Consider the following 26,864-nt stretch of genomic DNA (forward strand, 5'->3'; position numbering starts at 1 on the left):
CACGACGATCTCGGAATGGCCCAGTCAGGCTCGTCGGCAGGTTCGTGATCTTCTGCCCTGTTCTGGTAGCTGGCTGACCCGACGCTCGCTCATGGCCAGGACGGGAAGTCACCGTGTAATACGTGTAGAACCATCTCAGCCGCATCAACTGGGAAAGGCAGACTGGGCCTGGGTCGGGTGGAGTGGACTCCGTAGGGGATGCCAACCCTCCGTCAAAGCAGTTTGGGATCAAGCTAGAACAGGTAACCTGTATGCTCGAGGCGGACACATGACGACAGATGGTTTCCTCGGTGATCCATCACGTCCCGGTGGGCGGAGGAGTTCTGGAGCTGTAGCTCAACCCGCAACCCCGCCTCTCGACGATGGCCCCGGCTCCGATCACATCGCGTGTGGCTGTGAGCCGGTGTGTCCAGCCCCTCCTTCCACTCTTGTCTTCCCTCTTGCCTCTCTGGGCTAGGGAGACGCGAGGGTTTGGCTATATCAGATACTAATTATCCCCTAATTATCCTTCCAGCACTGGCTGAGGCGGACTGGCCATGGAATCGTTGTTGGAATTCCTACTTTCCCGTTGTGAACTCTGTTGTTCCCTACGTTGTTCCCTATATTACTCTCGCTTCTTTTGCACAGCCTCAGGTTAGTAACCTATATATCATCCAAACTAATGGGGTGAAACGGCTGCTATCGAGGCCCATCGCTGCTGGAGCTTGAGTGAAGCGTTGGAAAGGTGGGCCAGAATTCACTCCACACCCACAACATGTCGCAGGGTCCAATCATTCGATATCGTTATTACCAACATAACGAGGACAAGCAAAATGCAAGATGCAAGAGAGCCAGGGGTAGAGTCTCGAGGTCGTTCAGAGCCAGGAACCGACTCTCCAACTGGGATCAAACGTTGGTTGGGTTGGAAACGGCCAGACAGATGAGACTGGCACAAGCGTAAGTGCTTTCCCCAGCATTCGCAAGGTCCCTGGACAAGCAGCAGCGGAAGACGCAGAGGGCATTTACGGTCTACGGGCTTACGGACCTGGTGCATTACCGGGCGGCCTTTGGGAGCATCTCGAACGCCCTCCATTCTTGAAGCTACCAACCTGTTGGAATTTGAGTGTTGGGATCTGAGTGTTGGAATCCTGTACCGTGGATCTCCCCCTCCATCTCAGATCGGGCCCTCAATGAGCTAGAGTAGCACGTTCCTGACCCATGGGAGCATCTTCTGTTGGGAATTTGAGAAGTTGACAGTCTTCTTCCGCGTGGTGGCCCAACTCAGATCCCCTGGAAGTTTGACCGATGCCGGACGTTGCACCCGAATTCTACCCTCCCCTTCGCCCTCAAAGTTTTGAATGCGAGCCTAAGACGAGGTTTTGAGTCAGGCTGGATTGAAATTAGTCCTTAACTATCCGATCAACTACCATGTGAGCTTCTCATGACCGACATGAGGCCGATAGAACAATAAGCGAATGGCAATCTCACACACCGATATATCAAGGCCCGTCCTGTCCCGTCCTATCTCGTGCCGAAAAGAACACGGCCAACTTGTTGGGAGTGATAGGGCACATTGGCTTCTTCTGACCTGCATTTACTTTCTTCAGACCTGCAGTCGAAGACGATATGCCGTGCAACGTGGCCTGTCTACCAGGCACTCGAAGTATGTCCGACCCACTCGCTTGTTCCGTGCAGTGTGTGGGAAGCACGACTCGACAACAAGGCCGCGGGGCTACACCGAAACTTGGCTTGCTTTTTTACGAAGGGGGTTTCTAACTGGGGTTTCTAACTATCGCGATACCACTCAAAAGCAGGGAATGTAAATCGTAAGGAAAATAAAGCCGAAAAGCCCAAAATAACACCCGAAAACAATTTACCGTCAATTCCCTGGTGCCACCAAAGTGCACACTTCCAAGGCCATCCAGGCCTTCAATCTGCCGTGATTCCCGAGTAGCTCCCAGGGACAAGAAGTGAGCATCAGGGACCACTTGGGTCAAAAGGGGTGGCCTCTTCGGAGTTTTCTTGAAAGCCTAATGGGGGCGAATGTCATGGTTCTCGCGAGGCTTTCCATGTTCCCGTGACAACCTCGTGATAACCTCGTGACAACCTCGTGATGACCCCGGCCCCGTGATGCTCCCGTGATGCTCCCGAAGCTTGTGTGGAGTTGCTTGCCAGATCACATATCAATGCCACGTCTCATTGGAGAGACGAGGCAGTGAGAGTGAGGGTGGCCCCCATATGATCAACTGGCGGAAGCAGGACCAGCAGGCCCGAACGACCGAGAGAAAACCAAGTCAGACGTTATTCCAGTGGAGAGGACCAGCTGGGGTTTAAAGACTTGGGTGTAATCAGATCGGGATCCCGCTGGTGAGCCATCGAAGAGACCCTTCTGCGCCTATCCTGACATGGCACCAGGCGAAAACATTAGAGAGAGAAGAACCCACACAATCACTCGAGGCCACAGCGCCGACCGTCAACTAAATATTCCCAGACTGGAAGTGTTTGGTTCTCGCATCGCCAGATTGACAGGCGCTAATTAACGGCCGATGTGTGGTCCATCACACCCTTGCTTGGCGTGCGATGTCTCCGAATGAGTGCTGGGCTCCGATCTGCACGCTTGCACGGTCTTTGCACCCATGGGCGCCAACTGCAGGCCAGTCACCTCCCCGTCCTGCCGTCGGACAAACTTCGACAGGCGCTCGGGCGAAAGCCCATCGGTCGCTGACGGACCTGTCAGCGCCCAGAGATGATCGCTGTCTCGCCTCGGCCCTGGCAACGGCCGGCCCCCATTGGCCGGCCCCCATGCAGGCGCAGGGCTTCCTGGCCCGAACTACTGCAGCTCAATCACTCGTCATCACATTCGCGCCGTCCCATCTTTACGTGCTGTTAGGCTATTCGTCTCGGTTCGCATCTGCCGGTTCAATGGTTGCTCCCGCTGTGTTTCACCAGCCTGCATTTTACGGTCCTTTGATCCTGTCGAGTCGTTCGGCCTGGCTCTATTCGTGCCCTTGGTCTTCCTTGCCGCCTTTCCCAGCGCTTCTGGTTTCATTGAAGGGACTTCTCTCCCCGCAGGACGAGGTGGATACTCCATACATATACTTCAATCCCCGTACGCCTTAGGGCCATCCACCTAGTTCCGCTACCATCCCCTCTTCTCTCCCTCCCGTGATCTAGATACACCTACTCTTCCTAGCTCGATCATTATTGAGACAGTCCTCAATTCCGAATGATATACTGTTAACAAGTCTCTTCTCCTATCCATTTTTTTCAACTGTGTGAGATCTTTGATTGCAGGCTGGTCAGCATTTGTGGATTCCAGGGGCCAGCCCAAGTGCAATAATTCTATACGTTATGGTCCGCAATCCAGGCCCCCCCAGATCTCCAACTCTTTGACTGACCTGAGTAGGATTCACTACGGATTCGACGGAAGGCAGGACCAACATCCGTCAGCACCAAGAACCATGAGCGGTTCTACCCCGCGAAGTCAGTTAGCAACCGCCGGCTATCGGATGCAACAGACTTCTTCGATACCGACTTCGAAGCAAGTGACTCGGACGAGGAATCACTCCGACAAAGTCTACAGTCGGTAAGCATTTCATCAATGGACGCACTTTAAGTCATGCATAGAATTGTCTCTAAGAGCTGTTCCTTTAGTTTGCATATGACAGCAACACAACCATCTCAACCCCGGAGCTCCACACGCCCGAGGAAGCCCCGAAGCAGGTGCCTGATATCACTATTGACAAATCCGCAGTGAGAGGCCCCAATGGCCCTCACTTGTTCCGGAACTCTCAGGGGTCCACAATTTATGAACCATCAACAGCCGAGATCGATCTGTATTTCGAGCGTTCTCCTCTACAGTCCGAATTCTCTCGGTCGATTGATAGCTCCCGATCGCTGGATACACCCAACCGGCTCTTCCCCTTCTCGCCTAAGACCCCTAAGGCCCTGTCGACGGTACATCCTGATGTGTCACAAGTTAGCGAGGAGGAGATTCGGAATTGGAAGACCAGCCAGGTTGCCCACTGGCTGTATATCGCGGGCTACAACGATGCTGTCATCGAAAAGTTCATCGTCAACGATATCTCCGGCGCTGTCCTTCTCAGTCTGCAGGTTGACGACCTCAAGGAACTGAATATCTATTCCTTTGGCATGCGTCACCAGATCATGGGCTCAATTGATCACCTCAAGAAGACCATGCGGACAGGTGCACCTGCGGTGCCTGACACTCCTGAACTTCCTCTGACTGGCAAGTCTCAGCAGCAGTCGGAGCCTCAGATTCAGGCGAGGGCTCCTCCAGCACGTGGCTCTCATGACAGACGCTCTTATGTAATGTCCGTATCTCCAACGGGCGAGGTTCTGTCCAAGCATGCATTTGGACAGATAGATACAGTGAAGGGCAACCAGATTACGCCGCAAGAGTCCGTCTCGATTGTTGGCATTGAACAAATCCTCCCCAAGCCTCACAGTTGCTCCAAAGGCGAGAACTGTTCAAAGTGGAAGCGACAGCAGAAGATGCTAGAGAAGTTTGCGACTGAGTTCCCTGACGCTGTGATCCAAGAAGGCGCCATAATTACAGGCAGCCCTGGAAATCCGGAGACGGCCAGAAATCTTCTGCGGCCAAAGTCCACCAGCGAGCCCTCGGTTGTAGCCTCTTCGGATGTACTAGGTCCATCTCAGCCTCCCAAGCTCTCTCTGGAAGCCCTCAGCGAAGTGAAGAAACTGGATCCTCAAGAAACCGTTCGCAACTTCCTGAATTATCAGCACTGTGATGGTCAGCCCAAGCCTACTCTCCCAGGCTTGATCACCTCTGATATTCCCCATGAAAATTCTGATGCTGAGTTCTCGCCGCAATTGAAGAACATTGCTGAGCATCTCCGTTCCCTTCCCAAACTCACGATCCCCACGACCCCAGACACTGAGGATATTACTACTGCTGTTACTACCAATCGCTCTATGACCCCAACGCAGGCATCTCAGGTATATGGATCTCCTACTGCTGTTCAACAATATGGCCCCTTTAGCCAGGCGAGGAAGAACTCAGTTGACTACTACCGTCAAGGCACGCCATTCTCCGAGATGGATGTCCCCATTACAGCCATCCCTAATGGACCAATTGCCCGTGATGTATCTCAATCTGTGCCCCCAGACATGCAGTACGGAACTCTCTTTCCCTCCGTATCGGGAACCCCTTACTCGCAGTGCCTCTACCCGTCCCCGCCCGACGCAACCCCTCCGCCGGGTCAGCGAGGACAAGCCACTCACTCCAATTGAAACCCCCGCAGACCTGAGCAAGAGCCCCCGTACCCAACAGCACATCCACAGCTCCTCCCAGTCATCTCTCGCGTCTGACCCCGACGTAACCCACAGCGGCTGGATGAAGAAGCGCAAGACCACGCGCCTTCTCCGGCACGAGTGGCAAGACGCCCACTTCACCCTGCGGGGAACCCATATCGCGATGCACAAGGATATCCAGGATGCTCACCGCAACTCACGCGCACTGGAAATCATTGATGTCGATGACTATGCCGTCGCTTGCTCGTCGCTGGCGACGAGCTCCAAGTTGACAGCGGCGTTCAAGCGCTCCATCCTCCGCAATGGGAATACTCTCGGCGGTGCCACTGATGATAACGCCTTTGCTTTCTCCCTCATCCCTGCTGTTAAAGAGCGTGAGAAGAAGGCTCTTTTTGGCAATGGTATCAAAAGCCACCACTTTGCTGTTAAATCCCGCGAGCAACGCATTGAATGGATGCGCACTGTAATGCTTGCGAAGGTTGCTCAGAAGAAGAGCGACGATGAGCAGATTCATGTTAACGGTGTTCCTATTTGATTACACTCTTATTTCATTTATTTTCTCTTTTGAAGTCTTCCATGCTCGGTTATGTTTCCATGTATGTCGTCATGTTTCCTTCGTTTTTTCCGATTCTTCTGGTTGCATATTTCTTGCAATTTTCTCTTTGTTAAGTTTTACTTTTTGTCGTTTCCAGCGCTGCCATTCTTCGCGTTCTTCTGAGCGTCTCCATTGACCCGGCGCCCTGTTGCTTGAGATATTTCCTTTGTTACTCACGGATGGACAAGATGCATAGTCGCTGGACGGCGAGAACCTTATACCCAGTCTGATTAGGATAGCTAGCATTATAGGACTTGAGGCAACTCATCACGCTGTTATTTGATTGTTAAATGAATTACCCAACTCTTTGATTATTGAAAAATGGAATTTTATATTTGCCTTGAAAAAAAGTTGCGCGCCTAATAGCGCTTATTCCGGCCCAGTCAGGCCCAGATAACCTACTTAGATCATTAACACTCAAGCCTAACAATTTTGCACCATCTATCTCGCGAAAAATGTATGCTTTCCTATATCTTTTGGAGTGAATAGTTTTTCACAGATATAGCCTGTGAAATCAGCCAGCAACAGGGCTACGAGAGGCTGTGTGCGATGCTGTTGATAAAGCGTGTACTGCGCAAGAGGCCTGTCATCTCATTTACACCAGAAACTCAAGTCTTGGCCCGTGATTTCTTTACTGCGCAGAGTCAATTTTGAAAAATAAAAGCGCATGAATAGGAAGATCTTGAACAACTATGAAGGTCTGTTTCACGAATCAATCGGGAAGCTATGAAGGGGATAAAAAAGGCGATACTGCGTAAAAACAATAGAATATGAGAGTATGAAAGCAAGACAATATCTGACAGCTTTCGACACGATTATCCCCGAATATCGAGACAACAACTTGTGGACCCAATGAAGGCACGGTGCACGGTACGTTAATCTAGTCGGACCTTTGATCCGATATGTCGGAGCTCGCTCCCGACATGTGCCAAGACTGAGAATTGTTAGAAGCGAATTCGGTGGGCCAACGCCTGAATGCTTGCTGTCAGGCTTTCAAAAATTCCCACTTTGGTTCTCTCAAGGTGCAATCAAGGCTGATTCGCTCAGTCCTTTCAAATGTCCTCAACAACGTTGTTCTTTGACCTCCATCTTGCTCTGCTATTCTAGCTGTGTCCTGTCAGGTGCGCTCCTACACGTTCCTCACGATCCATATAGAGCTCTCTATTATCATTGATTTATAGTGGCTGTTAATTGAAAGCTCAAACGCCTAAAGCGTCATTTTCCAATTCATATGTGCCAGAGGGAATATCTAAGGGTCGATTTTTATGATATATGATGTTTAGTCTAAAAGATTGATCGACTTCTCATGAGTTTGTCGTCACATATTCCAAGTGCCTACTTCATGCTAGACTTTGAAGCATCCAGCTTTGCCAAGTGCTCACTTTTAGGCACCTCGACATCCCATTTACCCCGTGGTCTCTCAAATGTCGATACAACACGCCCGTAAGAAATACCGCCAAGCTGTCCAACAGGCCGTAGTTTCTCCAAGTCGATATGGCTGTAATCTGCATCTGCAGCCCCATCCTTCACCCAGAATCGAGTCGCTTTGATCAAAACATTTGCCGCGATACTCATTCCAGGCTTTTGATGATCCGTGAACTCTTTGATATCGACTACTTTGCCCTCGATATTGAAGATAGACTCGGCGACGCGGGAGGGTTTCACTGTAGTTGAAGGTGCTTCGTGGAGACCTGCGATATCCCATTCTGACACTCCATAGGGTGCGTCGATAGAGCTCGCATTAACGGCTTCAATCATATTCTCCGATACGGTGTTGATAACGCATTCGCCAGTTTCTTTCAGATTATGATATGTATCTTTAACGCGTCCAGGGCGGGAAGAAAACCCAACAATAAACATTGGGGGATCATGATCGATAACCTGGAAATAGCTGAACGGGGATAGATTCTTCTTTCCTTCGGAGCTGATAGTGCTAATGAATCCCACAGGCCGTGGTGCGACACCAGAGACGAGCAGACGGTAGTTATTGATCATAGGCCGGTCGGGCGCGTATGGATCGATTTCGTGGTGCTTCTGGGCTAGACTTGCCCCGTTGTTAGGGACTCCCTGGCCGTACTCCCATTGCGGGTAAGGAGACTTTGTCACTTCAATAGGCTTTGAATGATCGAAATCCGGACGCTTCGCCTGAATTTCTTCGAAGTTGTGCACACTCTGGACAATCTTGTAGTCTTTCTGGGCTGCGGCAGCCTCACTCTCAGATTCAACTGCAGCTACTGAAGAGCTCATGCGGTTTATTTGAAACGCCGAGTTTCGCGTTTGATAATGGCAAACGGAATTGTAGGATCTATTCTGGCATGAGAGGCTATTACCTTGGAAAACAAAGTAGAGATAACATACTGTCTGAATAGGCGACCCCGGATGGGTCTTGTTCGGAACATTTCAGGCTATCTCCAGGTTTCAGTTATCGTAGACGAAGTGTTCACACCTGTCTGCTTGGAAATCAACATTTTAAATATTGATGACATAAGAACAAAAAGTCGGATGGTGCTCCCGAGGTCAGGCAGGACCCACATTCAATTTACCACCGACCTTTTCAAACCGTTCATTCAACGAATTCTTGATCTTCCGATTATTAATCAATTGAAAAGAAAGAGAGGGCGGAGACTCTTCACAGAGGAACATCATCGAGATATGACAGTTCCCCACAAAAGTGCTCATTCTGCTACACTTCTGCGGAGTCCTACAAACCAGATACTGATTAGACAATCATGATGGAACAAGACTATGCTGATATTATTAAGTCAGTATTCCCGGTTTTCGGTCTATGAGAGAATGTTATCCCATCATCCGAACTACCACATAAGCCCATCCATCTCCATAAGCAGAGCTCCTAACTACATCCTCGATGGGTGCAGACATAGGAAGAACTGCACCATGTAATACCGGCTTCGCAAGCACAGGTGTTCTCCGACTGGGAAATAGATTGGGAAGTAAAGCATGCAGAACGCCCCCTATTGTTTGAGACTGTGTGTTGGGGCTCGATCGAGAGCTAATTGATTGGCTGGATTGGAGACTCGACGTCGTTATCAAGGGGGAAGTGGTGATTGCACAACCTTCAGTGATGGAGAGTCTTCATCGGGCGGAAGCGGGAGAAATATGCGGATGGGTACATTGCGAAATGGTTGCGACGGCGAGGGCAGGAGGATATTCGAAATGCGTTGGAAGGAAGGGAGATCGACTGTTTCCAAAATAAATGAAGTCAGTCAAAGAATTTGATTCAAAAACAGAGATATTAGACACCGACCTTCTTCTACTGCTTTCCATAGGCCGGATGAGTCTTCTTTAGATAAACTCATGATGCCCTTCGCTGTTCCATTCCGAAGAAAATCTGCTTCTTTGACACTATTGATGAAGGCGTCGTTCATGACCATGCCATTCGCATCGAGGCGAACAAGGTCCTCGGTGGGCCAATTCTTAAAATGCACTGTTAATTTCCACGGCAAGGGAGATTCATTCTGTGCGGAGTCATCGCTTCCGAACCCTGTCTTGGTGGCAGGATCAGCTCCGGCGTAAAGATCAAATAGGAGGCCAACAGGATAATGCCATTTCAGAGGCACACCTTCAAAAGCAAACCAGCCCTCATGGTGCTGGGAGTCTGGCTCTATCAGAAATGGTGCAAAGAAAGCTCGAAGCTTTGGAAGCAACGAAGGGAGATATGAGACTCGCGGAAATGAGACCTGGGGAATTGTTAGTCAAAGAGTGAGCCGGAGCTTAAAATAGATAGGTTTTATTCACAAAATATGGATCAGTTTTGTCATAGCTTCTGCTCTCAGATGGAGCAAGTATGATGACCAGTGGTATTCGCCCGTCCCAGATGCATCTCTGGATAGCCAAGGGAGTTGCCAGGTTCTCCATCTTGCAATATAAACTCGGACTGAATGCCGCCTTCGGCCTATGCCTAAAACATTCATTAGTCTCCGATTTCAGACCGATGAGAAGCACCGAGATTCTCCATAAACTGCGTACCAGCCTTCAAGGTGATCTAATCAACGGATAGGAGGGGCACGCCTATCGTTAACCGATAAGGCTCAGATATTGTGACTGCCAGGCCACAGCAGATACCATAGTCTGACAGACAATCACAATCACCGCCTGGCGTAGATCAAGGTGGCTACGTTACATAGGTGTTCTAAAATGGACAGGCAGAGACAGTCTTGAAGTGTGTTGTTGATGACACTGCACCAGCCCGCATGCACGTGATTATATGATAATTTGGTGCCTGAGGCATAAAAATATATCACATGTTCACTGGTCCCCAAGGCCGCTTGGGCCGGGAGCGAATCAGCAACACAGACGAATATACTCTTTGCCGTTCTCACAATCTACTAGCAATGCGATGTTTTCGGCTTTTACCAATCGGGGTTTATGGTCCTTCCAGCTAGCAGCTGTTCCAACACCGTGATGTCCTCAACACTTTCAGCCTCTCGATCTCGTCTCGTGGCCCGCTGTCCACATTTTCATCCGTAAATCGTTGAAAAATGGCCAGTATCTCATCGTTCAACAGCCTTGATTCAATGTCTTCCGGTGCCACAAGAGATCTTGAGGTTGTGCTTCCTTCTCGAATGCTATCGTGACTCGTTTTTGTATTTCTCTCCGAGACTGGGTGTATGGAAACATTCTGTCTTGTCGATGAAGTTCCACGCCGAATATCCACGAAGCAGATTGGTCGGGACCTTTTGTAGGAAAACGTGTTTGTCAATTAGCTGGGCGGCAGCGACATACGCACAGGACATCGGAGCGCTAAGAGTAGAGAGTCGGCGTTGGGATTTCCGTCCACCGTACTTGGAGATCGCCTTGTGCATCCCAATATGCACACTGGTGGTGTTGCCAGATTTAACAGTTATCGAGGATGAGCCGTTGGAAGTGCAGCGGCCGCGTCAACGGTGCAATGAGATCCCGCCATGGAAGCATGCGATTTGACCCGTATGTTCTCAGACTGCCACACTTCCCTGAGCTCTTTCGTGAGTTCATTGACAAGATAGGGGGCGGGGCAGCTTGTCGGACTTTTGCCCAATGTTTGACAGGGCCTCCTAAACTGTACTAGAGCTTTCCGAAGACATTTTCAGTCCCGATATACCCGTGTTCTGCCATCAAGTCCGCACAAAGCTGATTTCACGCTGCGAATCCATGCTTCACCAACGTCGCTTCCGAATTGAGCATACCTGGATCGGAATCATTGAGTATGCGACAGTCCGTCTCATACCCAACAATAGTAGAAAGTAGGAGGTGGTTTTTATCGATGATTGGGGAGCTTTTCAGCTTTTACTGACTCGCGGCGGCAAGAAGTGGGGGCAGAAGAATCAAGTTCCAGTGCAAAGGAGCCTTATTTACCAGTCATCAAGTTTGAATAATTTGTTCTCGATGCTATCCAATACTGTAACAGATAATTCACCGGGTTTCTGATAAATTATTCTCGGTGTTGTTTCCCAATTCTTCCTCTAAGGGTGGATCCGAATTGAGTAGCTGTTGGAATGTTGAAATATATATATTTGCTACCTTTCGGTATCCGTACACCACACAACTCTCCTTAGCTCCTATGGTGAAAACAGCCTCTATTGCTTTTTCAATCTGGGTAAGATGAACAGCAACAAGCAAACATCTCATGTCATCCGATACTAAGCATTTGTTCCGAGTCTTGACACCCTAAGGGGCGTCATTGAATGATCGGTCGTGGATCTGTGAGCACAATTACTCAGTTAAACCCAAGGTGTCAAGGGATGGGAGGGGCACAGCGATCTGCATTGCTAGTAGGGTTTTTAAAATCAAGATAGGAATTAAGATTGGGCCAGACAGAAGTCACTTAGTCATATTGGGGATGATTTGTAGATACAATGTATGCCTCAACCCCGATTGCCTGTTATTTTTAAGGTTGTTCGGCCCGCGGCCGTAATAAGGAAACCGAAAGCGGCCCGAGATGGCTCGGGTTTAAGCCATTGGTACCTATCGGGAGCCCGTGATTACATTCTTCATCACCTTCACCGGCTCAACAAAACTTCGAAATAGTCCAATCCAACCGAGCATGCTGCATGACTTTCACATTTTTCACGAGTCTACTTCTTCACCGGTGACAATAATAGTCCTCGGCTCTTGCGTCTCCACTTGGTGTCTCCGCGGCGTGGTTCGAGTCCGCCCAACCATCAGTAGAATTTATCTCCGTCAAGCCCTTCCAAGCCCTTCCAAGCCTTCCAACCGTTCTAAGCCTTCTTGGCTCTATTTTATAGAGTAAGGAGTGAAAATTTCTGCAAAGGCATGTATGGACGGGCGGCTTGGTGTTTTCCCGGGCAGGCAATTGTTACTGGCTGCCTGGATGTAGCTACTAGACCGTTCAAAAGGTGATAGACAGCATGTGACATATGCATGATGAACCCCAGGTGGTTGATTCTCCAGCTTGACCACCTGTCCCTTATTCGGTAGGGGAAGAAAGTCGTCATTTCTCCACGAGAAGCCAATGGAAGACCCGGCTAAACATCTTCGCTCAAGATCACGTGATTTAAAATGCCGATCGGCTCTTGCCCCGAATGACGCGAAGCTCCCGAAATCCCTAAAATCGTCCAATCAAGTGCGACCGCCCCCCTCCCCAAACTGCCCGAACTCGGGCCTTTCGGCCTTCTTCCGCATGGTTAAGGGTTCTCCCCCGTGGGACACGAGGATTTTTCATGCACCCCAAGACTAGCCACGAATCGGATTTGGGGTATTCAATCAACGAACAGTGCTTCTGTCTTGCTCTCCACAATCAACTTCCGTTTGATCCGGGGAGAAAAAGGGGGAGAAGCGATGTCCCCAATGCATAATTACGCACTATGTGGCGAGTGCTGGGCATCCGGGAGAACCTCTCTCCCTTTCCCCATTAAGCGCGTTGAGTTCAACGGGTAAACGCAACATTCTCCCCGACTTTGTAAAATCTTCCTGGCTTGGTCATCATATCTGACTGAACAATTCAAGATAGCCATAGGGTCAGGGGCAGATGATTTAGACAGCAAAGATTCAAACATTCCTTCCAAAATGATTTCAACCGAGGAAATTGGATTCCGAGTTAGATATATACTGGCGGCGATTCGCTGGCGCCGGCTGAATGCTTCCACCGGGGAAAACGCTACCCCGGCCCAAGTTTCCACCCCGTGGGATCCGTAATCGTCAAATCTTCGTAGCCTCACTTCCAAACCCCATACTGCCCCAGAGGATGGGGTTTTACGCGACGCAGGTTGTGGGGATGGCTTGTTGAGAAGAATCCCACACCCACACACCCACAGGAACCGAGCCATTACTTAGGGGCCGCTGTCCCGTCCTGACCGACCTTCTTCTTTCCATCCTTCTACACCTTGAAAATTTTTTTTTCACTCTCGACCTTCCGCCCTCCCTCTCCGTCTAGCTGTTCGACTCCCAAACAGCCATGGGTGGTATCCTTCACCTGGTCGAGGACCGACCGACCCCTCCCTCGGTCTACAACTGGCGGGTTTACGTGCTCGCCCTCATTGCATCATGCGGCTCTAACATGATCGGTTATACGAGTGCTTTCATCGGCACAACGGTTACGCTCACCTCCTTCAAGGAAGAGTTTGGTCTACAGAAGATGACATCGGCCGAACGGTCCTTAATCAGCGAGAACATCGTCTCCCTTTTCATTGCCGGTGCGTTTTTCGGTGCGCTCGGTACCTATTTCCTGAGCCACTGGGTGGGACGCAAGTGGTGTTTGGCTATCGCCTCCGCAATCTTCTCTCTGGGAGCGGGTTTACAGTGTGGTGCCAACTCTTCTCGGGGACTCGGAATCCTATACGCTGGCCGTGTTCTCTCGGGACTGGGCACCGGTGTTGCCTCGAACATCATTCCCATCTACCTCTCCGAGCTTGCACCTCCCGCGATTCGAGGCCGTTTAGTCGGTCTGTATGAACTTGGTTGGCAGATTGGTGGCCTCGTCGGCTTCTGGATTAACGTGAGTTTTCCGCAATTCTCCGATGAAAATTCATCACCCGCTAACATTTCTTTTTCCAGTATGGTGTCGAATTGCATGTTGCCATTAGCCGCAAACAGTGGATTATCCCCTTTGCCATTCAACTGATTCCTGCTGGTTTGCTCTTCGCTGGCTCTATTTGGATTCGGGAGTCTCCTCGCTGGCTCTTTCTCCATGATCAACGCAAGAAGGCGATGGAGAACCTATGCTGGATTCGTCAATGCCAGGCTACCGACATCTATATCACCGAGGAAGTTGCTGCCATTGACCAGGCACATGAGGCCCAGAAGACCGTCGTCGGTCTCGGCCTTTGGAAGCCCTTCCAGGCCCTTGCCAAGCGCCCCAACATGCAGTGGCGTCTTTTCTTGGGATGTATGCTCTTCTTCTGGCAGAATGGATCCGGTATCAATGCCATCAACTACTATTCCCCTACCATCTTCTCGGTAAGTGACCGCCCCCTCGATTCTGCCTTGCTACCAGTACTGATCTCTAACAATAATTGCAGAGCATTGGTGTTTCAAACGTGAACGTCATGACTGGAATCTTTGGTGTCATTAAGGCCGTTATGACTTTTGTGTGGTTGCTTTTCCTGGTTGATCAACTGGGACGCCGCAAGCTTCTCCTCATCGGTGGTATCACTGGTTCCATCTGCATGTGGATCATTGGCGCCTACATCTACGTTGTTGAGCCTGAGAAGAACCCTTCGGACACTCTCCAGCCGACTGGCATCATGGCCATCGTCTTCTTTTACCTCTGGACTGCTGTGTACACACCCACTTGGAATGGTACTCCGTGGGTCATCAACTCCGTGAGTAATGTCCATCCCAATATCTCTCAATTTCCACTAACAAAACCGCCAATAGGAATTTTTCGACCCCAACTTCCGTTCCATGGCCCAGGCCTTCACCACCAGCAGCAACTGGCTTTTCAACTTCCTTGTCTCACGTTTCACTGAGCAAATGTTCGAGGCTATGGGCTATGGCGTATACTTCTTCTTCGCCTCCTTGTCCTTCCTTGCATTCTTCTTCGCCTTCTTCCTGATTCCCGAGACCAGTGGTATCCCTCTGGAGAAGGTTGAGCGTCTGTTCCGGGTCAAGCCTATCTGGCGCGCGAACAAGATCATCAAGGCCGAATTGAAGGAGGAGGAGGAGCAATTCCGATTTGAGATCAAAGATGGTGCCGTCCACCAAGAGAACCGAGAGGAGTCTGATGAGCCTTAAAGAGACATGACCCTGAAAGAAAGCATATATTGTTTTATTCTGTATAGATACATAGATTCGTACATAGATCGATTTTTTACATTGTTATGACTGAGCGTGACTGGAATCTCATGCCGAATGAATTTATCTCTTAATCTCTCCCGTCCTTGTAAAGTATGCGCTAAGTTCCGGCCCGCTGCGAAATAAACTACTCGCGCTCTTGGCTTAAAGCCACATGTACAAAATTTTCTTCATCTTACTGTCATACTTTGATTCGTGCCGCTATTGAACGCCACCCGCCGCCACCATGGCCACCAAGAAACACCTGCGGTGAAGGCAAACTCAATCACCGCCGGGTCTTACCCGCGGCACATCCATTCCTGTGGAACCGGAAGGGCACATCGCATCGAATTGCTATTTGACACTGCATTCAGCTCCCCTCCTTGGCGGTGTATTTGAGATAAGATCTCCTCTTTTCCATGGGTTTCTGAACATTATCTGCCAGAGAGGCAACAAACAGAGTTTGAATCTCTCCTAACTCTTCCGATTTACTTGGCTTCTTATGTAAGGATGTTGTCACTGCGCCCCAGCTCAACTGCGTTTTTGCTGAACGGCAAGATGAGAGACTTGGCAGGCTCTAAAGCATTCTTCCACAAATTCAATTCACAAACAGTAGGGATTTTCGATGTAAATGTTCTCAATTTGGAATCAAGTAACGAGACAAAATAGAATAAACGGAAACACTAGCTTAGAAACATATGGCGGGCAGTCAGTACATCTTGGAACCTGGAGAGGATCACAGGTACTTGGTCAAAGATCGTGGAGGAAAGCTTGAAGACCTTTCAAAGAAATGCTTCTCTCATCTTGTCACCCAAGCCTCGGGCCTAGAAAAGATAATTAGGACACAAGAATATGTTGAGGTCGTTCTCAGGAAAGAAAACTTACGAATGGTGCCCTCATCATCGTAAAGTGATTTCCAGGGATGTGTGCAAGTCTAATATTTGTCATTCCCACCATTGCTTCCCACAGCTGGGGCCCCAAGTCTTGCTTGTTTTCCAACAGGAACTGGGCATGGCCGTAGGGATAGGGGTCGGGCCGGGGGTCAGTTGGTTCCTTGCAGACCCCGTGTTCGCACCAGATTACGTAGGTCGTGGGCGCCGTTGCAGGGTCGATCGTGCGAGCATTGTAGGTCGACAGTGCGTTGATCGAAGCCTGAAAGTGAGGCAATAACCAGGCGGGGATTTTTGTGGGGTCCCCGTCACCTAGCAGCCCGAGAGTGTTGAACCACCGATGAAGCGACAACGGAAGAGGTTCGATGGTCAAGGGACATGGGGCATCAATCAGAATTAGTCGATCGACCTTTTCTCCCGCGCGAATGAGCTGCTGAGAGCTTTCGAATGCTATTACACCGCCAGCTGACCAGCCCTGAATTCAAGGAATATTAGCAAGTCCAAATGGAGCCTTCATTGCCGAAAGTTCAATGATCGGGACATGCGAGTTGAATACTTACCCCGACATTATAGGGCCCTATTGGTTGGCGCCGCCGAATCTCCTCGATGTAATACCGCGCTATCCCAGTAACCCCGCACGTGAATTCTTGCGGTGTGGTCATGAATGGCGAATTGAGACCGTAAACAACAATGTCGGGAGATAAGTCCGGAATATGGGTATACGAAGCTGCTGAGCCACCGCCGTCCGGAATAAGAAAAAGTCTTGTCGTGGCAGTCTTAGCATTGCCCTGCAGAAGGAAAGATGTAGATTTCCTATGCGGCATGAGTGGCGGCAATGTCAATGGTTGAACAGTGGGAGCCGAAGATAGGTCAGAGTCTGGCTTTGCATGGGCGTCATGCAGCACGGGGACAGTCCCTAATGGATGAATGCCGTCTGAAGACAATGGAGTGATGACTATATCGCTGGTAGCACTCGAAGCGTTATCGTTGGCTTCTGAAGCCTCTGAAGGTGAAGTCGATGATTGATCACTGGCATCATTCTCGTAGCTATCATCGGGCTCAAGACTTCGTAGAAATAGTTTGAGCTCCCGAACGGTCGGATGATCTATGAACAAAGAAGAGGACACTTCCAACTCAAGCTCTTCACGCATCCGAGAACTGATGGCAAGTTGCATGAGCGAATCAACCCCCAGGTCTGCGAAGCTGTTTGGATCTGCCAGTTCGGTTTGGTCAACCCCACATTCCTCGGCCACGATGGTGAGAACTTGAGAGACTAAAACATTAGGCGGCCGCGGATTCGAAGAAGAGCCTTGTACAGCGTCTGTTTTTGAAATTTTGACAACAGCTCTCTGTTCCTCGTGTTGGCGTTGGACATCATGCCCTGACTCAATCCTAGATCGGGATGTACCAGGTCGTGGCTTAGGGAGGACCTGATCGAGAACAGCCCTCGGGATGCGCATGAATGTGACACCACCAAACACGGCGATGACTGTTGACTTCTCAAGGCAATAGACATCGCCAGAGACGATGTTAGAGCCTGGTTTCTCTATCATTCGAACGTACGTGCGATACGTGCGGCCGGGAACAAGAGGTCGTGCTAGTCGTAGCGATTCCCAACCATGTGAGACGAACACATTCTTCTTAGCATCCTCATTGGTTTGAACATTTAGTATAAAGCCAGAGAGATGCCCTATACTATCGATCCAATATGGAGGAACAACGAATTTCTGGTCTGGGTTTGGGTTCTCCAGCACAACGTCTGCCGTTGCCTCCCAAGCGTCGGGGTTGAGATATACCTTCTTGATACCCTGGAAAGTCTTGCTATAATCGACGAACGATGAGAACAGCTTATATGCCATTTCTTGGCGTAAAACATGCACACTTTCCTCTTCGCTCTGCTTTCGAAGCGCTTCGATGCGAGATTCCACAAGATGACCTGTTCTATTCCACTCTTCCATCCATTCTGATCCACGACCGAAGTCAACAGTGAAAGAAGCATGTTCACCTTGGTGAGAGGATATCGAGAACTTGATACATTCTTTCGAGTCCTTGGCTTCTGCGACTATCTTGACGGGATGCGGCTCGGAGTCTTTGCCGATCAGGGTTTTGGGAACAGCCATACTCCGAACATTGATGCAAGGAACATCCTCGTGGCTCAATTCAGGGAACATGTTTCGGTACATGTACTCTCCGATTGATATTCCTATATCTCCATAGAGAGAGGAAGGGCAAAGCGCCACGTTATTCACCAGATGCCCCGACAATACTGCTCTTAGGTCGGGACGCGATATGTCCGTTTCTATCTCTACAAGACTGTAGGTGTTGGTAAACTGCTCTTTCACTAGAGTCTGAACAGAGGTAGTTGATAATGGCGGCGGGCCTTGTACCGTCGTTGGGACCTCCGTGACCATTCCTTTGGTCAGGCACCAGTCATTCTTATAATCAATCCAGTAGTTGGAAAGCGCCCATTTGTAGGCGGGAAGCTCAAGGAGCTCGAGTGACCCTTCAAAGTCTCGGTGATACTCTCCCCAATTAATATGAACACCTTTGTTGCTTAGCAGACTTGTGGCAGAAGCAAAAGTCTCCCAAGACTTGCTGTTGCGCTGGAGTGAAGGGCATGTTGTCACCCCACTTCCAATTATGGATCGTACAAATGAATTACAGATAGGATGGGGACCAACCTCGATGAAAACCGAGTCTTCATCGATAATCTTGGAAGACATGGCTGTCTCGAGAGCTCCATAGAAGTTGACGGTCTCCCGTGCATGTCGGCACAGGTATTCACCATCTATCACGTTCCGATCCAGTGATCTCCCAAGCAACGGAGACAATAACTCACATCCTGGAGCATTGAATGTCACCCCAGAGCAAATTTGCAGAAACGGAGATAGAATAGAGTCAATTTGAGAACTGTGGAATGCATATGGCACCTTTAGCCGAGTTGCTCGTATTCCGCGCTCCTGAAGAGAGGATTGCATAGCATCGATATTCGTGGTCCGGCCGCTGAGAACAACCTCGAGCTTACTGTTGATACATGCAATCTCTAGATGATTTTCAGAAACCAGGTACTGCCAAGAAGACATATCTCCCTGAACAGCCAACATGGCATGACTTCCGACGATGCAGTTTGTCTCCAATAGCATGGCTCGAGAGCCAACAAGGTAGATAACATCACTGGCAGAGAGGATGGCAGATGCAAAGAGTGCGGCATATTCACCCAAGCTATGCCCTATAATCACATCAGGGCGAATGCCGAATGATTGCCACATGCGGGTTAGTGCCATCTGGATGGATATTTGGGCAACCTGAAGAGACACTGGGGGTATAGTAGCTATGGGTCGATCTTCAGTACCGTCTACCAGGTTTCGAATACTGGGAAAGCCTAGTGAGGTGGCAACCGAGTCAAATTCAAGGACACTTTCTCTGTATGTTGTGCATGTCTGAAAAAGATCTGCCGCCAGACCGGTATACATTGAGCCTTGACCGGTAAAAGTGAACACAACTTTTGGCGGGGATGGCACAGGTAATATCTCGGTCTGTACTGCTTTCTTTAAAGCATCTCGAACTGCCGAGATATTCGTTGCAGCCACGGAAAATCGATAATTGTGCTGAATCCTGCGAGCCGTTGTCGTGTAGGATAAACTAGGCAATGCAACATTTGGGTGCGAAGATAGATATTCGGCAATGCTATTCAAGTTTGCTTTAAGCGAAGAAAGAGCCCGAGCAGAAACTGCCACAACATGAGTCTCGCGTGGGTCAGACCCCTTGAGACTCCTTGGAGTCCCATCCTGCAAAACAATTGCCGTGTTTCCACCAGCCGCACTGAAGTTGTTGACAAAGATCTTTCTGGGTTCTGATAGAACCCGAGGAAAATTTGCGGGCTGCGTGGCGATGTGAATATTTCTGGCACCAAGATCAGGGAAGCCTCTGTTGATTTCGCGCTTGATCCCAACATGAGGTGGAATGAGATTATTTCGCATCATGAGAAGTGCCTTGATCACTGCAGTCACACCAGATGAAGCTTCACCATGGCCGACATTTGCCTTGACTGAGCCCACATACACCTTTTTGTCTTTTCTTCGTGGAGATGCCGCCGGCGAGAAGATATTTGAGACAGAACGCATCTCTGTGTCGTCTCCTGCTTGTGTGCCGGTCCCATGCATCTCAACGTATGAGATTTCTTGAGGATCAACACCGGCTTGTGATAGAACACGTCGATAGAGAATTTCCTGAGTGCCTGCATGTGGATGTGTGATGGAGATCGCATCTGCCGAGTGATTTGTTGCAGCTGACATGATTACACCGAGAATATTGTCATTATCAGCCTCGGCGTCAGAGACTCTCTTCAAGATAAGAGAGCCCACAGCATCACCACGACAGTACCCATCTGCATCATTGTCGAAAGTTTGACAAGGCCCAACTTTGGACAAAAATTGACCCTTACTCAGTCCAGCAAAGATGTCTGGATTTGTCATGATGTTCACACCACCCGCAATTGCCGTATCACAATCGCCAAGCCAGAGGGAATTACAAGCGGCATGTATGGCAGCCATGCTGGAGGAGCAGGCAGTGTCTATACTGAAACTGGGACCGCTGAAACCAAAATGATAATTGATACGACCCTATTTAATGGCAAATTTGACCAGAATGTGAGCCTATGTCTGAAAAAAAAATCTTCCACATAAATGATGAAATATACATACTGGACCAAAGGCTCTGACACCACCAGTGATAAAGTATGTGTCAATATCTTGAGCCTCGTTGATTTCACGCCAGTCATCGCTAGTCTGACCATAAAATGTTCCAATTCGGTCAAGCTGCGTGGACGGGGTTCGATTCGGTACATATCCAGACATCTCAAGGGCCTCATAGGCGGTTAGCAGAGAGAGCCGTTGCATGGGGTCAGTCTGGGTGGCCTCGCGAGGCGACATGTTGAAAAATCGAGGATCGAAGAGCCCTGCATGGTCGACAAAACACCCGTAAGGGGTATGGCTTTTATTTCTTCCTTTGCCTGAAGGATCGTAATAAATTTGCGCATCAAACCTATCCGGTGGGACCTATTTGTGGTACACATTAGTTAAGAAACTGTTTCTGAGAATGCTGATTGTATGGTCTCACTTCTCTGTGCATATCAAGTCCGTCATAAAGCACCTTCCAGAATTCGTCTAAATCCTGTGCTCCGGGAAATCTACCGGACATCCCGACAATAGCAATTCCATCCTTCTTTGATGATCCACATTCGGAAATCATCTCTGGAGAAGATTGTTTCCAGTTAAAAAATGGGATCTTTTGTCCGAGCTGGAGCCCACCGAGCTTGGCAAACAGCGGGTTTGTTTCGTCGACTGGCCCAAGAGCAACTAGCCGTGTGTCATCTTCATAAAGCGAAACCTCACGATGACAGTTATCTATTAATGACGAAAAGTCTTGACAAGACGCAAGTATATCTGTAACAATTGCCTTGTAGAGATCAGGCAAAGGTAGTGCGCTGTAATGATTCCTCTCCAGTGAGGAAAAGATCAGTTTTGGCGACTCAGATACGAGAGGCTCGCATTCGCGAAAGATCTCCCAGTCAATGATTTGACCGAAATTAGCATCAGGATGGAGATGTGAAGCGTGATATGGCACGAGGATACGAGCGGGTATTATCGATTCAATTGTTGTAGAACGCCAATTATTCCTTACTTCATGCAATGTACTTGGAGGGCCGGAGATGGTCAAACCGCCAGGCCAAATAGCACTTAGATAAGGTTTTTTCAACTCCGAGAATGCCTGAAAATGCTACTTAGTGGATTGAAGGGACTTAAAGTAAGTGAGAGCTCTTACACCTTGCTCTGTAATCAAATTATCGATCTTCGATTGAGCTTCTGTCGCTGAAAGTCCGTAAACGTAGAGAGACCAATTGGCTGAATTGGACTCTTTGGTTTTAGGTTCCAGACGATCTGCCAGTCTCTCAACATATAGAGACACACGAAATGCCAATTCAACAGCACGGACAGCAAGTGCGACACCCGCCATCCCTTTCGGGAGAACTGATGCCGTCGCACCTGCAAATAATCCTGAGGAGGCTGCGATAATGGCGGTTCTCCGAGCCGCATTTTCATTGCCACTCTCAACATAGCTGATTTCCATAAGAATTAGCTGTGTACGGTTGAACATGATACATGATGACTGAGAAGATTTTTACGTGATATAATCCGCCAGCTGTGCAACACACAGAATGGTTGTCTCAACAGTTGGACTTATGCACCCTTTTGAGATGTATGAATTAATGAACTCCTCCAGATTTGCAAAACCAGGTAGCTTTTCTCGTTGTAAAAGAGGCAGAGTCCCAATAGATTTTCTCAGCATGCGGCTCACAGAAGATAGAAAGCACGCTACCAGGGGTGGGTTTTTTCGGACAAAAACGAGATCATGGATGTAGGCAGCGATTGCCTCATGAGTTTGATCACCAAAGACCAGCACATCCATGGTGGTCTCTGTTCAAGACGTGAGATTATGGATAGTATGAGAAAGAATCAGTGACTGAATCTGGCCCAAATGCTTCAATTTAAGTGCTCTATCACGGATATTTGCTGATTTGATATCACGAATGAAGCTCGATCCGTTTCTGGTCAGCCGATAGGATTCCCGTACAGACCTCTCAGAATGGTGAAGATAACAGAGAGAACTCGTATCAGGCGCAGCCGCATCTAGAAATTAGAGGCTTTTCAGTTTACTCGATGGTCCGATCCCACACACCATTTGATCTTGCTGAGCCCTATGATACATGCAAGTCAGCCGAGTCATGCCACCGAACAGGGATGTGAACTAGATGGCGAGAAAATTCGAAATGCTGTGTTATCGACTCCGTAGAAGGTCAATGCACATCTTTGAGCCGAGATGTCTCGCCTTGAAATGGTTTTTAATAATTTTTTCCCGAAGGCTGAATCCGATCAACAGGGATTGAAAGAATCTACTGCCGGGGGGCCCAAATCGGGCCTCAGTGGTGCTATGAATTATGCAGTGAAACCTTCTAATTTCTTCCAAGAAAGGATATTATCGCCGGAAATGTATAATCATCTCATCTCTCTGAACAGGGAATAAAATGTTCATATTTCCATATTTGATTGCATGAAAATCAAGATTTCCAAATCATTCTCGTACAAACTTTGCTAAACTGACGGCTATCAACGGCTCTGTTCCAGCCCTTTGATCCCTCCAGCTACGGTTCCAAGCTATCAGAAGTAGAATCATCCATCTGAACATCCGGGTTACGAGATTTGCCCCGAGTCATACTCACAAATACGTAAGCTAAAGAGACTAGCAGACCCATTCCTGCCAGACCGACGCTTACATACTGTGCACCCCTTATTCCTCTGAAAATGTCCTTTCCATCTGAGCTTATATTGGATTCAACAGTAGCGGCAATGCCGAGTCCAATTGAGATAGAATAGTTGACAACTGTATTCATCAACGAGGCGGCAATACCCTGGTGGCTATGGGGTGTGGCATTGCTCAAGAGAATTGTAGCGGAAGGGTATGATAGATCCTTGAGAAAAGTATGTCAGGTGCTATTCTTTGAAATCTCAGGTAAACAGGTCAGTAGAAACAAAACTTACCATACCCCAAGGCATGACAATAATCGAGACAAATGCCTGTGCCCAGTACGTCTGATGTCGAGGGGCCGTGGCGAACAGGATTGAACCTAGTAAAAATGATGCCATAGACATTGGCATAATGCAATATGGACCGAGTCTTCCAATTAGATAGGCAACGGAGAAAGCTGCAAGGACACCCGATATCCCCACCGGAGTAAAGTGCGCCACGACGGTGAGCGGAGTATATCCAAGAATCCGCTCCGACATCTGCCAGGCGTAGAACAGCCATATACCGAAGCTGGACCAGCCACATGCGATGCATGTCAGCACAAAGATAGTGTCAACATTCAATGTCTGGGTGGGGACGACTGGGTGCAAGCTTCGTGTCTCTAGCCAAGCAAACAGGAAGAGGAATGCGAGCCCGACAATGAGCAAGCTGTACGTGTAGGGCGTGGACCAGCCAACAACTGCTCCTTGGTTCCACGCAAAGTTGACGAGGACCAATCCAATAACACCAGTAAAAACACCGAGTAGATCCAGTTGATCCAAGCCTGGTCGGGATTCCTTATCGGGTAGCTGAGGTGGGATGATCACCAAGACGAGCAAGGCCACTGCGAAACAGACAATTCCGAGAACCCAGAACGCCCAAGGCCACCAGACAAGTTGCGCAAAGATACTGGAGAAGAGACACCCCAGTAGGTACCCATTGGGGGCAGCTGCAGCAAAAAGGCTAAAAGCTACATTTTTTCTCAGCCCTGGAGGAAATAGATGCGCAAGGATCGCTAGGGAGTTCGGAAGTAGAATGGCTGGGCCGATCCCTTGGAAGGCTCGCGCGATGATGAAAAGGACTTCTCCAGAATAGACACTAAATCCAGCAACTAGTGACCAAATTCCGAACCAGACATATCCAATGAGAATCATTAGACGGTGTCCATAAGCGTCGCCGAATCTTCCGGCGATCAGGATGAAAGTTCCGACGGTGAGACTGTATGCTGCTACATACCAGCTGGAATCGGCGACATCTGTAGCTCCGAATTCTTGACTGATAATCAAGAGTGGAGCGATGACCTGACCCAAAGCCGCTTGCATCAACAGGTGTGAAAGACAGAGAATTGAGACGGTAGCAGCTTCTGCATATTTGGAAAGAACAGGGGGATGTTCAACCATGCTTGCTTCCGCTGTTTTGAGATGCATCACGAAAACCTCGTCCAAGAAAAAAATAATTTGGAAGGGTTTAGACCAATAGAATCAAATAGTATTTAGGATTTTGGTGGAGGTATAGAAGAGACGATCGAACTAACTTATATATGTATACCTGGAAAAGTCTCTAGGTATAATCGAACACCAACAATGCTGATTTCCCGGCTCAGTAGTAGCTGAGAGTTTAAAGTGCTCTGGAACGGAAAATTTTACATGTAGGTTAAATGCAAGGTGCTGTGGTCAGATAATGAATTGTATCCATGCTCCCAAAAGGCCGCAGGCGGAAAATCACTTCGTAAAAGGGAACAAGATAAACAGGGATTAGTAGATTACAGGCAATCCCTCAAATCTCAGGCAAGGTAGAACATTTGTAATAGTCTGGTGTAAGCTTTGGATCTATAAATTGAAAACCGAATTCCTCGTGTATGAAGCCCAACTCAAGCAACACAACAACCAGTAAAAGCGCCACAATCGTTAAACAATCTGTCTCTAACCCAAGCAAAAGCTCAATCTCAAAAATGGCTCCAGAATACCAGAATCTTTTGGGAAAAGTAGCGTTGGTGACAGGGGCCGGGCGCGGTATTGGCAGAGGCATTGCTCTGGAACTGGCGAAGAGAGGGGCTTCAGTCGCCATCAATTATGCACACAGTGCAGATGCTGCCAATGAATTGGTTCAGGAGATTGAAAGCAGTGGAGTGGAAGCTGGTGCATTCAAAGCAAATCTGAACAATCTCGAGGAGATTGAAAGTCTTTTTACTGCAGTTGTTTCTCGCTTTGGTCAACTTGACATTGTTATTTCTAACGCAGGCCAGGAGAAATTCCTCCCCCTGGAAAAGACTACCTTGACCGACTTTGACGAGGTATTTAATCTCAACACGCGAGGTCAATTCTTTGTTGCGAAAAATGCCCTCGAACATCTCCAGCCCGGCGGACGTGTGGTTTTGATGTCATCAATTGCGGCCGGAGTCGGGGTCGCGGGGCATGCCCTGTATGCCGGAAGCAAGTCCGCAGTGGAAGGATTCACCCGCTGCTTTGCTGCAGACTTTGGGGTCAAACGGTGCACAGTCAATGCGATCGCACCGGCTGGAGTCAAAACAGATATGTGGACAGCGAATTCCTGGCGATACGCACCGGGATGTGACCAGAGCAGCTCCCTCCAAGACATTGAGACAGCATTAGCCAATGGCAGCCCACTGAAACGCTGCGGAGTGCCTAGTGATATAGGACGTATCGTGGCATTCCTTGCTAGCCCTGAAAGTGAATGGATCAATGGTAAGAAACAATCCATTGCGTTTCAACTCATCATGGCTTGCCTGATCGAAACTGACTTTGCACTATTTGTTTACTACAGGACAGGTCATTCCCGTGAATGGTGGGGCCAATATTTGATTTGATGAGCGCATAGTTCTACCTTTTCCAGCCTTGGGGGCTGGATGGCGATCGGTGGGGATACAAGGGTACAACCGTTGTCCGTTGAATATGAGCTATCCAGCAATTTCCTATAACCTGACAATGCATATATGCATATGTATGAACTTCTCGTTGCGCGAATAATAATAAAGTAATTGTCCGACGTGCATGATAACTCAGTTTGATTCTGTCGAGTCCACATTATCACATGAAATGGGTACTATGCACATGATTGCGGGGGTTCCTAGAGGTGCAAGTCTGTACATGTACATTGTTGGTTGTTCTGGCCCAGTCCTGGTTCTAGATTATAGCGGGTCTGCATGGGGTTTTTGGGGGGGGGGGGGGGGGGGGGGAAAGCATGTATAGCTCGGATGAACAGAAGAGGAAGGACTCCGATACCCACAGGGAGCTTGGGACGCCTTGGCGGCACCATCTGCATGAGGTCGCAGATGGTGATCCTGCCTCCCGCTGCGATCGGTCTCTAGGCCGCCACGATTTAATTTCACACCACGCCTTTGCCGTGTTCCGTAATCTGGACCCTGATTGCGGCTCAAGCTTGTTTGCCAGGCGGGAACTCAATCATGATCCTTTGGAATCCGCGTACGAAGCATCCTGAATCTTAATTGGCCCAACACAGCAGCCCATGCAGCTTACACTTCTCCCCCTGGTCTTTATCCCGTTCTCCATGAT

General features: G+C 49.0%; 7 protein-coding genes across 7 annotated transcripts; 3 read left to right on the forward strand and 4 right to left on the reverse strand.

Moving 5' to 3' along the window:
* Window positions 1-3,330: 3,330 nt before the first annotated feature.
* N7462_008908 (SAM and PH domain-containing protein) lies at window positions 3,331-5,809 on the forward strand (the record flags this gene model as incomplete). The annotated part of the gene is made up of 4 exons (XM_057080622.1): window positions 3,331-3,333; window positions 3,386-3,565; window positions 3,634-5,221; window positions 5,265-5,809. 4 exons carry the CDS (start codon window positions 3,331-3,333, stop codon window positions 5,807-5,809), a joined length of 2,316 nt encoding a protein of 771 aa, XP_056930950.1.
* Window positions 5,810-7,204: 1,395 nt separating this feature from the next.
* On the reverse strand, window positions 7,205-8,116 carry N7462_008909 (flavin reductase family protein; the record flags this gene model as incomplete). Its single annotated transcript, XM_057080623.1, has 1 exon — window positions 7,205-8,116. One exon carries the CDS (start codon window positions 8,114-8,116, stop codon window positions 7,205-7,207), a length of 912 nt encoding a protein of 303 aa, XP_056930951.1.
* An 800-nt stretch (window positions 8,117-8,916) lies between these two features.
* Window positions 8,917-9,745, reverse strand: N7462_008910 (autophagy protein 5; the record flags this gene model as incomplete). Its single annotated transcript, XM_057080624.1, has 3 exons — window positions 8,917-9,068; window positions 9,135-9,567; window positions 9,626-9,745. 3 exons carry the CDS (start codon window positions 9,743-9,745, stop codon window positions 8,917-8,919), a joined length of 705 nt encoding a protein of 234 aa, XP_056930952.1.
* A 3,535-nt stretch (window positions 9,746-13,280) lies between these two features.
* On the forward strand, window positions 13,281-15,058 carry N7462_008911 (sugar porter family MFS transporter; the record flags this gene model as incomplete). The annotated part of the gene is made up of 4 exons (XM_057080625.1): window positions 13,281-13,820; window positions 13,880-14,281; window positions 14,344-14,646; window positions 14,702-15,058. The coding sequence occupies 4 exons, from the start codon at window positions 13,281-13,283 to the stop codon at window positions 15,056-15,058; spliced, it is 1,602 nt and encodes a 533-aa protein (XP_056930953.1).
* An 821-nt stretch (window positions 15,059-15,879) lies between these two features.
* N7462_008912 (type I polyketide synthase) lies at window positions 15,880-22,455 on the reverse strand (the record flags this gene model as incomplete). The annotated part of the gene is made up of 7 exons (XM_057080626.1): window positions 15,880-15,921; window positions 15,983-16,462; window positions 16,548-20,609; window positions 20,691-21,044; window positions 21,106-21,756; window positions 21,811-22,105; window positions 22,172-22,455. 7 exons carry the CDS (start codon window positions 22,453-22,455, stop codon window positions 15,880-15,882), a joined length of 6,168 nt encoding a protein of 2,055 aa, XP_056930954.1.
* Window positions 22,456-23,188: 733 nt separating this feature from the next.
* On the reverse strand, window positions 23,189-24,731 carry N7462_008913 (MFS transporter; the record flags this gene model as incomplete). Its single annotated transcript, XM_057080627.1, has 2 exons — window positions 23,189-23,515; window positions 23,586-24,731. 2 exons carry the CDS (start codon window positions 24,729-24,731, stop codon window positions 23,189-23,191), a joined length of 1,473 nt encoding a protein of 490 aa, XP_056930955.1.
* A 551-nt stretch (window positions 24,732-25,282) lies between these two features.
* N7462_008914 (uncharacterized protein) lies at window positions 25,283-26,158 on the forward strand (the record flags this gene model as incomplete). Its single annotated transcript, XM_057080628.1, has 1 exon — window positions 25,283-26,158. One exon carries the CDS (start codon window positions 25,283-25,285, stop codon window positions 26,156-26,158), a length of 876 nt encoding a protein of 291 aa, XP_056930956.1.
* Between the last annotated feature and the right edge of the window lie 706 nt (window positions 26,159-26,864).

Source organism: Penicillium macrosclerotiorum (assembly GCF_028827735.1).
Source record: "Penicillium macrosclerotiorum strain IBT 26536 chromosome Unknown utg000008l_segment0_segment0, whole genome shotgun sequence".
Taxonomy (NCBI): Eukaryota; Fungi; Ascomycota; class Eurotiomycetes; order Eurotiales; family Aspergillaceae; genus Penicillium; species Penicillium macrosclerotiorum.